The 15,457-nt window shown below is 37.9% G+C and overlaps 1 protein-coding gene across 4 annotated transcripts in view; it reads right to left on the bottom strand.

The window, feature by feature from the left end:
- Positions 1 to 15,457, bottom strand: part of EDA (ectodysplasin A) — a 355,239-nt gene that overhangs the window by 85,509 nt on the left and 254,273 nt on the right. For all 4 annotated transcript variants that reach the window (XM_014728950.3, XM_023634102.2, XM_070258716.1 and 1 more), the window contains exon 2: positions 3,946 to 4,051. In XM_014728950.3, the coding sequence (XP_014584436.2) occupies positions 3,946 to 4,051 (106 nt within the window). The remainder of the gene's footprint in view (positions 1 to 3,945; positions 4,052 to 15,457) is intronic.

Genomic DNA, 15,457 nt, shown 5'->3' with positions numbered 1-15,457 from the left:
AGGCAAGATAGACTATGCCCATGTTATGCCTCTAATCAACTAGTTAAGAAGCCCAGTGTAAACAGGAAAATAGGCTTCTGTACCCTGATTTATTCCTGGTGAATCTATGCAGGCTCCTATGGATCACTACACGTCCCTTGCTTTTCCTAAGTGTGAGTGAACCATTCGTTGAATTTTTTTTTTCTCCCACAAGGATTAGTGAAGATCATCAAGCTTAATATCTGTAGTTCCAAGATAGAAAATCTAGACACCTTCCCCTGATTTGTTTGTTCAGTCATTCATTTAACAAATACTTGAGTGTCTTCTGTGTACTGGTGTTGTGTAAGGTAAAACCCCAGGACCCACCTTCACTACTTTGCTTTTTTTTTTTTACCTGTTGCCTATAAATGTATCTGCTCCCTCATTAAACTGTAAGCTTCTCTGAGGGTCTTATTCATCTTTATACTTCTTCTGGTAGTGCCTAGAAGGCTTATTAAATAACAATAAAACAAAGTTTTGGGAACTGAAGTGAAATTAAAGGATAGTAACAAATCAAAAAAATTATACAAGGACCTAGAATTGATTTTCTTGCTCTCTTTTTAAACTTATCTCTATGTTTGACTTTTGAAAAATGTTTTCTTCCTGAAATCTCTGTCATGTTCTTAAATATTCAAGGTAAATGGCTTTTTCTTTGACACTTGTGATGCAAACCTGAGTTGGATAAGCTACATTTTTATTATAATATATCAAGTAACTTGTGGATTTAGAATCAATACCTGATAGGTGTTTTTTTGGCCTTAATTCACCCCACTCTGATTTACCTATCCCATCCTACCTCTTACTCTGTTCAGATGGTTCATAGACTCACTTCTTCAACGAGAAGTTCTTCATTTTTATAAAACAGAGTCAGCTCATTGTCCTGAGACACAATGATACACAGTGTAGACTAATATATCCAGCTGCCCCTTTAATGTATATATACTTGGTCATCTAATAGGCACCTCAAACTTAGCATGACTAACTGAATTCCTGATTCCTTCTCTACACCTCTTTACCCTGCTCCTCCCCTGTATTTACCCATCTGAGAAATGGCAATTCTATTAGTCTAGTTCCTTAAGTTCAAAACTGTGAGGTCATCCATGGCTCTTCTCTGTCTCTCATACCCCTTATTTAATCAATCTGAAAATTCTGTCAGTTACTCCTTCAAAATCTATCCAGAATCTGACCACTTCTCACCACCCACACTGCCTCTATTCTGGTTAAAATCATCATCATCTCTTGCCTGGATTATTGTTATACACCCCCTAACAGGTCTTCCTGCTTCTGTCCTTTCTCCCTGCAGCACATTGTCAGATCTTGTCACTCCTGTGCTCAATATTCTTCACTGGTTCCCTATTTCACTCAGTGTAAAAGTCAGAGTCCTTACCTTGGCCAACAAGGCTCTAGATTGGACTTTGCTCTCTGATCTCATCTCCTTCTCTCTCTTGCTCACTTTGTTCCCAGCCACACTGATCTTTTTGGAACATACCAAGCATTCTTCTGCTTTTACAGCATTTGTATTTACTGTTTCCTCTCTCCCCTCCCACCCCCAGATATTTGCATGGCTCACACCTTCATTTCATTCAGCTCTCTCCTCTAATAAGGAGGGACCTTCCCCGATCACTTTACAGCCCACCTTGTCACTTTCTCTCCCTCTTATATTTTTCTCTACAACATTTATCACCCCCAATTTTGTTTATTGTCTGTCTCTTTACACTGGAAGTTAAGCTCTTTGAGGGCAAAAAGAAAAATATTTATCGAAGGTCTACTATGTGCCAGACCCTTTTCTAGGCAATAGGGATGTAAAAGCAAACAAAATAGACAAACACTAATATCCTACGGCATTTCCATTCTAGTATTATATAAGCTTCTGTATTTTCTCAGCAAATATTTGAGGAACGTCTTGAATAAACATAGCAGATACTCAGCAGAGTAACAGAAATGGTTCAAAAGTAAAGGAGATTTGGGTTGACTTGTCACCCTTTAACTCATTGGATTACCCACCACATCTAAAGAAATGGTTCTGTAGCCTCCCAGGTAAAAGGCTGGAAATGTAATCAAATTCAGGTCTCTCAGACATTCTATGCTCCTAACTTTAAGGGGTTTTTGGATTCCTCCCAGCTATACTGTTACAAGAAAAATATCTGGGATTGCATGAGAAATTAGGCATTGGCACAAAATGATTAGAATCTAGTGATTGACTAGAGTATCAGACCAGGAAGAAATTAGATAAGAAGTGCTAAAAATTAATGAGAGGCTTTGGCCTTGGCCAGAGAGAAAAACTTTTGTATCAAAACAGAATAAATACTGTAAGGAAGATCAGTAGCAGAGATATTGGTAGCCAGATCCAGATAAAGTGGTTTGGGAGAGAGAAGGAAGCTGCTTTCTTTAAGAGAAAAAGTTGGGAGACCAGATGAAGAGGTAAACTTTAGAAGCTATCAGACTTCCCACTTGGAGAGGAAGGAAAGACTATGCCCACTACAGAAGGTGATGTTGCTCTTACCATCTTTCTCCTCTCCTCCTTAGCAACCAGGGAATATGAAAGATTTGGTGGTACTGGGAGTAGCCTCAGGGGAAGAGTCAAAGGTGGAAAGACCTACATGTATCAAAGGGTGAAGCAATTAGGAGAGGAAAGACCATGGCCTTTCCAGGAAACTGGCTGCAAGCAATATGTGAATAACAGGTGCCTTTTACTTCACGGACCACATTTCCTAGGCTTGAACTTCGTCATCAATTGTATGCAAAGTGTCTGCTCTAGAGAACGGCCTCACTGGTTCAGTTCTCCATTCAAGGGCTCAATACTGCTGCCACCTCCATTGACTAGAATACCTCACTTATCTAATTTCTCTGACTCTCTCTCTTTTTTTAATTATAGGGTCCTTGTTTTGAGCTCTTTTTCAGACTTCATCCAGTTCTACTTCGTCTTGCCCCTACTGACAAAGTCCTGGCCCCATTTCTTCAATAGCTCATGCCTTCTGGAACTACTTCCATCACCGGCCCTCACTCACATTGACAAATGTCAGCCTAAAAATCTCATTCTCATCTTTATAAAGTCATATTGTTTTGAAACTCCCCAGACATATATCTTTGGCAGATGTAGCCAGACACATGCTGTCTTTGAGTCCAGATGGCTTTGCAGCAGCCCAGAGCTATGCATTCTACAAACTCCTGTGTCAAAGAGGTAGCATTCTGTCAATTGACAGAGTGATGTTGAAATAGAGAGATTCAAAGGCTCTTCCTAGGAGCTAGCTCAACATTTTGTTATGCTTCACAAAATGCATTGCTGGTTAACTCAAATCTGTTTCACCCTCAATAGAGACGGTTTTCATGGCACACCATAATCTAGATGAAGGCACACTCAACATCACCAACTTACATTTCAAACTCTAACAATTTGCCAAATACTAGGCTAGATTCTGGAGTTATACAAAGAGAAATGAATCCCTGCCCTCAAGAAACTTACAGATGAATTTTAGCAACTCTAGTTCATATTTGAGCATGGTAGTTGATACCAACATTGACATGATTATCATTGGAATTAATATATAATGTAAGTGCCACCATGGCACAATGCTGTCAATTCCAAGAATAGGCATGAATCCTCTTGGTGGCCTTAGTAGATGTGAGATGCCCCCAGGACAGTTGAGGTCCTTATAGAGGGTGATCTTGAGAGAAACTAATGTTACCATGGCTCTCAGACATACTGTGAAAGGACTGAAAGTATCTGGGATTGGAGGAGAGAGGATCCTCGTATAGCCAGTTCTTTTCTCAAAAGACTGATTGGTAGGCTAGTCTGGAAAAACCTTCTTCTGTGACCTTGGGTTTGTGGACAATATATGAGATGGTGAAGCACACTTGAGAAGGTAGTTCTCAGAAGGGGTCTCTCATTAACTGAGATGTGATAAGAGATCACCCAGGTAGACTTACCATCTGCTCCTTCACTGCTTTTGCTTCTTTTATTGCGGCGAACACGCCTACTTTCTTCTTCAGAATATGACTTCTCTTCAGGGAAGAAGAAATTCAGAAGGGCCATCTGTAAAAATAACAAGCAGATGAGTTAAAGGTTGACCCCAGTTAACCATAGCCAACATAAAAAACTAGTTTTCTGTAGACAGTCTACCTTCACCTTAAATTCAGTGTGTCTAAAGCCTGAGCCCATCTTCCCCTCCACTGTACAAATCCTTTTATTTTTGATACCATTATTATTCTAGTCATGTAGAAATAAAATTTTGGTTAATCTCTGAATCCCCTCTCTTCTGCCCTGAATACCTAACGAGTAATCCTTCAAATCTCATTTCTCCATAGAGTTCTGGGGTTCAGAGAGCCTAGTCATGGATTTCTAACTTCCCTCACATGCTACTGACGTCTGCCCAGAATTAAACTGAGTTTGCTACTCCCTCTTGGACTTCATTATTATACATCCATGATTTTTCCACATTCCTATTTGTGCTGAACTTTTGGTTTGTTCCCAGAATGCTGTACATGCAATTATGATTGGATGGTACCATTTATGTTAACGCTCTTCTGGGAGTTAGTCATAACAAAGCACACGATTATTCTCTCCCTCTCCTAGACTCCTACAGAACTCCTATGGTACCTGTGGTCTATAAGACTCATTTTGGTACTCGGTCCTCTACTGTTATGATGATCTCTCATAATAATATAAAATATTTCATATGTGAATGGGCCTGGATTCACTAATGATAAACACAGATTAAATATATACTTGCTGAATTGAATCATAATCTTTTCATTAAGAGTGCTTCTTTGTGGTTAAAAATATGTAGCTTGAGGTAAACAGTGGACAGAGTAGTAGAAGTGAGTGATTCTAATCTCAACTCTGCCACTTGTAGCTGTGTAACCTTGGGCAAGTTACTCAAGCTTTAATTTCCTCATCTGTAAATAGGGATAATTATAGTACTTTGCTCATAAAGTAGTCGTAGGGTTACATAGTATCCAGCATGTAATATGCACTCAATAAATGTTAGCTATTACTATGATTAAGATTCATCTTCAAAATAGACTGGTTAGATAGTTTGGGGGTTAAAAAAGAAGACATAAATCCAGATTTTCATCCTAGCGTTAGTTCAAAAAATAAACAATCCAGAATCCTCATGTCTGCTGCATCTCTGATTAATTGGAAAAAACATGGGTAGGACTCAAGAAAACTTCAACATTCTATACAAATTTTCTTCAAAATCCTGTGATTTACTGTTTACATAGAACAAGTATACCTAACAACCTTAATGTTCAAGATTAGCATCTTGCAGAATATATTCATGTATTAAATATAAAATTAATAAATGAATGTATAGGTAATCTCCAACTTGCCATAGGGTTATATTTAAAAAAATTTAGCTTGAACCATATGAAACTGCCATTTTTGTATGACAAAAATGGTTGAATATCAGTAGTTTCACATGGTTCAACTTAGCAGTACTTTTGAGTCACTTGACTGGAATGTAAAATGCATTTTCCTATAGAATAAACAATAAAGTCTGGCTAAGTTTCCAGATAAAGCCTATAGAAAGTTACCCAACCCTCAATATAAGTAAGCTACATACTAATAATAATATAAACCCAAACTGCTATTTATAATAAGATCTCAATCATTTGCAACTCTGCAAGAACAAGTCATTCTGGATAGAAGAGTTTTCTTGATAACTTTGAGCACTGAAACTTACTTCAGCTATTTTGGACAGAAATTAGTCTGCAGTATATGATTTAATTCAGGGCTTACTGAATATGTAGAAGACTATTTGCCCGTACATTAAATGGCCCCAGTCCATTATGGTTTTGACAGTTTTTTAAAAAAAATTACAATTACATTACAAAGCCGTATATGCTTTGTTAGAGAGAAGCATAAAGTTCTCTGGGAGCAAGAGTGAAAGCACCTAATACAGACTGGAAGTAGACAAGTCTTGGAGGAGGTGCAACCTCCGTGAGTCCTGAAGGATGTCAAGGATTTAGTGATGAATGGGAAACCAAAAAGAAATTCCAAGCAAAGGGAGCATTGTGTTTAAAGGTTCAGAGGAAAGAGAAAGAATAGCAGTTTTTGGAAATACAAGTAGCTTAGAATAAGTGGTAGGAGGTGGGGATGCATGGGAAGGAATAAGCCAAGAGACATTAAATAAGGGCTAGATGATGTTAAGGAATTTAGACTTTATCCTACAGCAGGGGGATCCTCTGAAGGACTTTTTCCCTTTGTAAATTTTTGTACCTTATGAAAATTTGAGCTACAATTTATATAAAGTAAAATGGACACATTTTAAGCATACAGTTTGAAGAGTTTTGAAAAAATGTACACACCTTAGTAACCACCACTCAAATCAAGATATAGAACATATCCGTCACCCCAGAATTTTCCCTTTTGCCCCTTCCAGTCATTCTTCAGTGCTACCTCCCACCCTAGGCAACCACTGTTCTGATTTCTATCACTGATATTCTGATTCTACCAGATGATTTCTATCATCTGATTTCTATTAGTTTTTCCCATTCTAGAATTTCACAGAAATGGAATCATACAATATGACTGTATGATTTTTGTGTGTTGTTTCTTTCATTCAACATAATGTCTGTGAGATTCATCCATGTTGTTATGGGTATCAGTAATTCATTCCTTTTTATTGCTGAATAGTATTTTATTGTATGGATATACCACAATTTTTTAATGCATTCACCTGTTGAGGGACACTTGGGTTATTTCCAGATTGGGGCTATTATGAATAAAGCTGATATGAACATTCATATATGAGTCTTTTTGGGGATGTATGTTTTCATTTTCTTGGGTGAACACCTAGGAGAGGAACCTCCGGGTTATATGGTAAGTATTTGTTGTAAGGAACTGCCAAATTATTTCCAGAGTGAGCGTACCATTTTATACTCCCGCCAGCAATGTATGAGAGTTCCAGTGTCTTCACTACACTTGGTTGTCAGTTTTTAATTTCAGCCATTCTTGTGGATGTGAAGCAGTGTTTCACTGTCGTTGGTTTTTGAGTTCTTAAACTTCTTTTTAATGCTTTTTTGTCTCTTACCCTGCTGTCAACTATCAGATTTCATTTCACCTACTTGTAACATCCTTTCCAGTCCCTCCAAATTTGTTGTTTATAATCTGCTATAGGCTTGAAATCTTATTAAAACTAATTAGAATCATGTACAAACAGAATAAATAAGCAGTTAGTGTGTTTCTGAATGGCTTTTCCAGTGAATAAGATGCACAGTCTCTGGCAGCTTAGAGGCCATTTGCTTACTGCTCGATACCTGGCTGTGGTCTTGATAGGTGAATTTGTCAGATAATTACATTTTACAAGGCTATGTTATTACAGCATAGTGCTGTTTTTAGGGGAAAGGAATTTTGAAGTCCAAATGGAGGACCTCCTTACTATCGCCAACTACAATTCCAGAATTTCCTTCAAACTTGGTGTTCCCTCAGGGGCTCGGCTCTTATGGATGTTCTGGCAGGGCCTCCAGCACCTTCTTGTGTCCTGGTGGCAGCAGTAGTAGTACCCGCTCACGTATTATTCCAAAGGGTCTGATGGGAACTCGTGAGGCTCAAGCTCCCAGAGGAGGAGGTCTAAGGGAAAAACAAACTCCTGCAGACAGCAGAAACAACTCCATCTTCCATGGGTAGTAGGAATAGCTTAAAGTCCCTTAAGAGAGGCTATTGATGAATATGGGACATTCATAAGTCAAATGTTCATTAGAAGGGGACTGCCTGTGTATGAAAATGCTTTGAACATAGTTTCTATTTTCTCAATAAAAAACAGAAGAAAACAACACAAAACACTGCCCTTATTTGAGTTTCAATTAGAGGTAGGAGGGAAAACTATCCTCTGTATACTGTAATGGTAAAGACAAAAATCAGTGATTGCTTGTATAAAAAGTCTGGAATTCTAGCTTGAGTTTTGAATTCATTAGCACGGCCTCCATAGGCAAGTTGCAGAATATAAACAAAACAGGCTTCTCTCTTCGAATATTGTTTTCCTATTGCACAAGGGAGGAGGCATCAGGAATGTTGGCCGCAGCCAGCATTTTGCTAGAGGGAAAAAAAAAAATCTAATTCTTTACACTTTATTAACTGATTACACCCTTGTTTCCTATGGTAAAAAGCACCTGCAGAATACAGGGATCTCAGCTGGAAACAATTCATTAACAGTGAGGCACGAGGAATACATCCATTATTGCTAGGGACTCTCCAGATATTGTTACAAACGAGTATCTAAACCCACAAAATTATTAGCCACTTTTTTTCTTTTTACCATGACATAGAATAAATACAATTCATTTTATATTTCATGACTAATGTATTTGATTGTATTAGATGATCCATAGGAAATTTCTAATAAGCTTCTTGAGGGTAGGGGCCGCATTTTATCCATTTTTGTATACCTAGTGCCTGACTCTGAGCCTGGCAAACATAGTAGGCCCCTAATAAATATCTATCTGTTGAAAGAATAATAGGACTATCAGTAATCCATTCCTTAAAGCTAGGATTTTATTAGACCCTAATTGGACCTCATTTCTTAGGATCAACCATAGAGAGGTAGACTAAGGACTCATTATAGTACTGGCAGTAATCAAATCAAAGGCATCTTGAGAGTGAGAGACTCTGTAGGTCAGTGACTCTCAAACTTTGGTTTGCACCAGAATCACTAGACCTGAGCGTTAAAACATAGAATCTTGGGCCTTCTCTTCCCCAAATTTAGATTGAGTAGGCTGAGTTGGGAATCCTTGAATCTGAATTTTCAACTTGCTCACTATAGGATTCTGATGCAAGTAGTCCTTGAACTACATTTTGAGAAACTGCTGCATTGTTCATTCTTCAACTAGTTGATTTTCTGGAGACTAAAAAGGCTAAATCCTCTTCTGCCACTGGTAAAATAGGACTCTCATGTAGATAATGTTTTTCACCTTTCATTCCTAGAGTTAATCTGTTTATATAAATTGGTACTTCATCTCTCTCAAGAGGAGGCAGGTATCTACCAGGCTTTCTAAGACTGGCAAATCACCATTTTTTAAAGAAGATTTCTCTTTCAATGTTCTTGAATAAATCTATTTTTCTTATTACAACCACTGCCATCACTAGCACCACCCATCAGCAATCAGCTTGCACCTTCAAATAAAATACAATAAAATGAATAAAATAATTTATACCTTGAGATATTTAACAAAATCTCCAAGTGATTCCACCATAGCACCATTCTAGCTCACATAGACTTGAGCAGCCAGTACCAATGAGTGAAGTAGGGTTGCCCAAACCAGTTTGATGGATATGTCATAGATATAAGAAGCTGACATTGAACACACTTCCAATCTTATAAGAACCCTTAACTCAACATGCTCTGATTTTCAACAAACGGTCTGGAGAAGGTCACTCAGGGTGGTGTTGTCTGCTGAGCAAACCCTGATTACTTATCATATGGAGGGCACTGAACTAGACACGATCTTTAACATACACAGAGAAACAACATGCAAGTAATCCTTGCTTTGCAATTCAACGAATGGTAACAGTACATAACAGGAGGTAGTAAGGCTTGAAAAGCAGTGTGACAAGACAGGACGCACAGTATGTGCTGGTTGCTGAATAAAGTGTGCCAGCTCCTGAGAGCAAGCAAACAAGAATACTCAACAGAGCATCTTATGGGAGCTGCCATGAGCAGGGTAGGGGTAGAGGTGGCAGAAATCAGGCCAAAGGCCAAAGGAAAGTGGCACCTTGGTGTGAGTGCCAGGGATTGCTATCCCCTGTTGTAAATATGTCTGATGACAAGTGAATTTATGTATTAAAGCTAAACATGGAAGCTAAACACAACCAACATTTTTCACATAGAGCTAAAAGCAGTTACTGAATTCTGCTCCCTAGATAGTTTGATTTAGAAATCGCTGCTCAACAATGCAAGTGACTGCAAAGTAGAAAGAAAAATAAAAAAGAACAGTATCTTTGAAGTCATTACCATAGTGGGGCATCAGCAAGAAATTATACTACAGACCAGTTCAATCTCTGGCTTTTCTTACTTCCCATTTTTGGGCTGTATGGATTACCTAACACATATCAAATAATAATTTATATATCTTTAATATTAATTTTTCTTCCCCCATTGGTAGTAAGCTCCTCAAAGGTAGCTTTATTTGTACGTTCAGAATCCGTGTGGACTTGTCCTCTGGGCAAGGTTAAATTTGCTTAAGATGCACATCAAGGGTGAAAGATGAGTTATTTTAAACATACAGCTACTAACGCAAAGGGGGGAAATGCTCTCATGCTCTGATCATCTGTTTCCTATGTTTGATTCTATTCCTAACATACAGATCAGAGCTGGAAAAATAGAAGCTGACTGAACTGATTCGCATTAATGGATAATGCAAGTTGTGTCCAGCTTTTGTATGACTTTGAAATTCACATCCATCACAGATGTCACGTCTACCTCGTTGAACCGTTTTATTGTCAGAGTTGGAGTCAGGCTTAATGTAAAATGGCAAGAGAGGACCACCACTACTGAGATTCTGGAAGTCAGCTGGTCTATGAGCATTAAAATAGTGTTCATTGCTGACATGTGCAGAGATGCAATGACAGAAGGATACTCAAGCATCTTTGGTATGGTGAGTTTTATGGCATAACCATAAGCAGAGGTGGCATAAGAAATACTCTAAAAGATGTGCGAAAGTATAGCTTCAAATAACATGATGTAGTTGTGGGCTGTTTGGGAAAACAGCAGCAGAGACCAGCTTGAAATGCAACAATAAGGAATTTGGAAACTCTTTTTGAGCAAAGGCTTTTAGCTGATCCCAAGTTGAACACAGAAATACAGACAGTGATGGGCTCTACAAACAGCAGCTGCAGCCAGCCACAAATCAAAAAGCACTTTGTATGTATGTCACAGAGAAAGGACTTCTGGTTGAAGGTTTAGTCTTTGCTCCCTACAAGTATGGGTGAAATCACTAGTGACATCTTTGAATAGGAAGGGCAGCAATATATACTGGATGTCACTGCCTTCCCTTGGGAGTATCTGCTTATTTAATTTGTAATTCCTCACACTTCTATACTGAAAGGTACTTTGACACATAAGAAGAAAAATACACACTTCCACTTGTAATACTTGGAAATCACTAAAGGCTATAATTTGTGAATAGAATCAGTTTATAAATTAGAATGTACCTATAGAACTTACAGAAGCACCAGGATAAAACCATCCCAGCCAATCCTGAGTTCTGGATTCAGAAAATATCAGCACAAATACATCCTCTTAATTATGAATTCTTAAATGGCTCTTGAACAGTTTTATAACGATGTTGCAGTTTACCTTTACAAAGCTGGACAAATGCAGGTTAGAGTGGCATTAAGACCAAAATGAGATCGCCCGTGCAATCCATTTAGTTTATACTTTTTCCCTTGTCTAAAATTTCACTATCATTAGCAGTCTATGAAATCCATTCTGGTTCCCAATAGAAACCTAAACCACATAAACTACCTCTAAGCCATATTTGACCACAACATTCAACATCAAAAATGGGGAAGAGTAAAAGGGAGGTAGCTAGTGAAAAGAGAGTTGCAAGTCAGAATTTGAGGGGGAGGGGAATAGGACACAGGTAAGAAGCAAATTTAAACAGATGGCTATTGATTCTAAGAGGGCAAAAGTGTTCTAAATATCTTAGAAAAATTAAGCAGTGGGAAGGATTTTAGGGAAAGATGAGTCATTCAGTTTAAGGTGATCTTGAAATACGTTGTAGACAAAAGTCCAACTATTATAACTAGGGCTCAGATGATGAAAGAAAGGCTATGTAACTAATGGTTCAAATATATCCATGGAGTTGGGTGGATAACAAGGATACAAACTTAGTGCGTGCATGGCCAGTGGACCATGAACCCAGGACTGGCTGACAGGAATGTAAGTATAGAAAGTGAATCTCAGAGATTAGTCCAAAGGGGACCGTCAGGAAGGACAGGGTGTAAGTACAGTAAATTGAATTCAAAGGAGAGTCCAAGATAAAAGTATCTTAGGGGCAGGGAGGTTAATCAGTGGTGATATAATCAGCAGAGATTCAGCCTACAATCGATGCCTGTGAAACACAAACCTGAGGATTGGGAAAAAACAGTAAAGGGCCTGGGATACAAATTCAGATCTTTAAATACTGTAAAACTAGAATCACCAATGGTAGAAAAGGACTAGTGAGGAAAACTGTGAGGCCAGGAAGACCATTTCACTGTGAGATTAGATAAAGTTGCAATGCTCTCCTTAAATAGCTTGGCATTTTAGTGTCGGTTGTATCCAAGTGTGGCCAGGACCTCCCTTGAGGTAAATAAAAAACAATTGGTTATGTGACATCATGGTAGACCGATACCGTTTCAGTAACTGTAAAACTGAGAGAAATTTTTTTCAATGACTGTTGATTAGAATCCAGCAGAGGGTGTTTCTATGGAAATCTTCTTTTCTCAGAGGAAAATTCCTGACTCTTGCTTATGACCATGACAGTGAGTGAAGAAAGCCTCACGCTGAGTATTGTCTCATAAATCTTTTCCACTGCATCTCAACAGAGCTACCCACTCAAAAAGAAATTAGGATAAAATATAAAGAAATGAAATGAAGTATAGCAAAATACTCTATTCATTAGAGTCAATTTTATGCATATCCATTGTTTGATTGTTACTTTAGGGAACTAAAGCCATCTTGCCATGGAGCAATAGAGAATAAGATTTTATTGCTGTCTACTATTCTCTTTCACAGAGCTTTAACACTAATGAATTCTCTAATTTATCCTAATGGGTAAACGATGTAGGTTTGTCCATTCTATAGCTTATTGCTCCTAATTACAAATAGTTTCCAAAAAAAATCACAAAAAGCTTATAAACTTTAAAATTTGACAAGTATGTAGACATCTGGATCAAGGTGGCTGACTAAACAAACAATTTTAGCTCCTCTCTCTCCCAAGATCCCATTAAACAACTAAAAAAAGACACAAGGAAGAGAATAATTAAGGGAATAAGCAAAAAAGAGGTTTCAACATCTTTCTGAAAGACAGAAAGTGTATGGGATGCTGACCGATAAAGAAGGGCAGAGAAAGTGACAGAGTGGGGCTTACAAGCTGGGAGGATGCTAGTTTGCCCTGTAGGCGGACCCCAGAGAAGTTTGAAACTTGGAAATGCCAGGTAAGGGAGAGAGTGAGAATGAAATGTGAGAAATCCACTGAAAGCCTGTGTATTGAATAATCATCTCCTGTCCTTATTTATAGAACTCCTAGTATTTAAGCATTTATCCCCAAGGCAAAAAAAAAAAAAAAAAAAAAAAAAAATCAGAAGGTTCTTCTCTAAAGAGATTAAGTCATCTAAAAGGAATTGAAGTAGCTAATGTGGGCATTAGTGTCCAAGAGCAAAGACATCTCCATTCTGGAATTTAGAGGTCCCCCAGCATAATGGTTCTATGTACATGGGTGGGGCTTACAGGCCTCATATATGGGGTAGCCAGCCGTTTTGCTCAACCTCTAGACACATCATAAAATTTCAGAACATCAAAGATAAAACAAAAATCCTAAAATCTCCCAGAGAGGGAAAATATTAACAGTTAAAGGAACAAGAATTGGAATAGGTTGATCATCTCATCAGCAACACTGGGTGTGTGAAAGAATAATAGAGAAATGCCTTCAAAATTCTAAGGGAAAATTATTTTGAACCTATAGTTTTATTCCTAGCCAACTATACATTGAGCTTGATAGTGAAAAAAAAGACATTTCCAGATGGCAAAGACTCAAAGTTCACCTCTCACCCCTTTCCTAGGAAGTTATTTAGGAATATACTCCAGCAAAACGAGGGAGTAAAGAAAGACAGAGGTACACACTGGGTTCTGGAAAGAAGGGACCTAAAACCAGAGACTAATAAAAGTAAGTCCAAGGATGACAGCTACACAACAGTCAAAAGGAGCATTCAGTCTGGATGGATTCAAGGAGGGCTCCAGAAGACAGGCCTCCAAAAAAAAAAAAAAAGAGAAGGAGCAGGGCTCAAGATTTTATCTACCCTTAAGAAATTAGAGAAACTATGGATACTACAGACAATGCAAGAAAAAAAAATAAAGGCAATTAGAAAATCCAGAAAAAAACAAAACGTTGTACAAATTAAGAAATGTTAACGCTCTCATGACACTTGATAGAAGAGAGAAAAATTTCAAATAGCCACATTAATATAAACACTGCATACTGATTTCAGCTTTCATAAATAACCAAGACACAAAAGCACAGGATACTTAATTATAAAGAAAGAGCAAAACATAAATGTTATCCCTCTTGGCAATGTGAAAAGACAAATGACAAGACAGGTAGAAGAGATGAGAGATAAAGAGAAGAACAGGGAACTAATGGCCTCATCTTATAAAAAGAGTTAAGAGATACTGTCTATAGTTTATGGAACAAGAAATAAAGGTCTAAGGACATTCCTCAAACAAATGAACAGAGGAACTAAAAAGCATGATAACTATATTGGGATGAGAGGGAATAACTGAGGTATAGCCTCATTTATCTCAGCAGAAAATAGATAAATCAAGCAATAGCAGTATATATAGAAGGAATCAACAGAAGAACTAAACAGAAACAGTAAATAGAGTTGAAAATAATGATCTCAGAGGATTAGGACTTGGGGTAGGGAGGGTTAGAACAGTGAAGTTTTGCATAAATTATAAGCCTTTATGTACATAGCTCATATATTTTTTTAAAGCCATGTGCATGTATTACTTGGCTACTTCAAAACCGCCCAGGAACCTTGAAACAGAAATCTTTTGCCCCTACTAAACTCAAACTAGCCTCTGAGAATCCTCGCCTGAAAAAGAGTGCTCGCAAGGGGCCATCTAAGCATAGCTCCTGTCTGTTATTCAACCTGCCTCTTTCCCACAACCCCTGCCCGAAAGCCTATGTCGTTTCTCTTATAACCATGGGAATTTAACACAAACTATGGATTAACAACCAGCTTCATTTTCAGCCACAGAGATTACTTTTTATGGCTTTATAGGGATATAATAAACTGCACAAATTAACTGTACAACTTGCTAAGTTTTGACATATTTATATACATATGTGTACACCTGTGAAATCATCATCATAACCAAAATAATGAAGATATCCACCACTCCCAAAAGCTTCCCCTTTGTAGTCCCTTCCCACTCAGCCCTGTCTCCAATGCCCTCTGCATTCCTAGGCAACATCTGCTTTCTGTCACTATAGACTAGTTTTCATTTTCTAGATTTTTATATAAATAGAATCATACAATGTGTACTCTTCTTTTTTTTTTGTCTAGCTTCTTTCACTCAGCATAATTATTTTGAGATTCATCCATGTTATAACACGTATCAGCACTTCATTCCTTTTTACTGATAGGTAGTATTCCATTGTATGGATGTAACAGAGTTCGTTTATCCATTCACCTGTTGATGGACACAATGTTTTCTGTTTTCAGTTACTACAAATA

Source organism: Equus caballus, chromosome X, assembly GCF_041296265.1.
Source record: "Equus caballus isolate H_3958 breed thoroughbred chromosome X, TB-T2T, whole genome shotgun sequence".
NCBI lineage: Eukaryota > Metazoa > Chordata > Mammalia > Perissodactyla > Equidae > Equus > Equus caballus.
The sequence above is the reverse complement of the archived record's forward strand: the minus strand, read 5'-3'. Positions and strand labels throughout refer to the sequence as shown.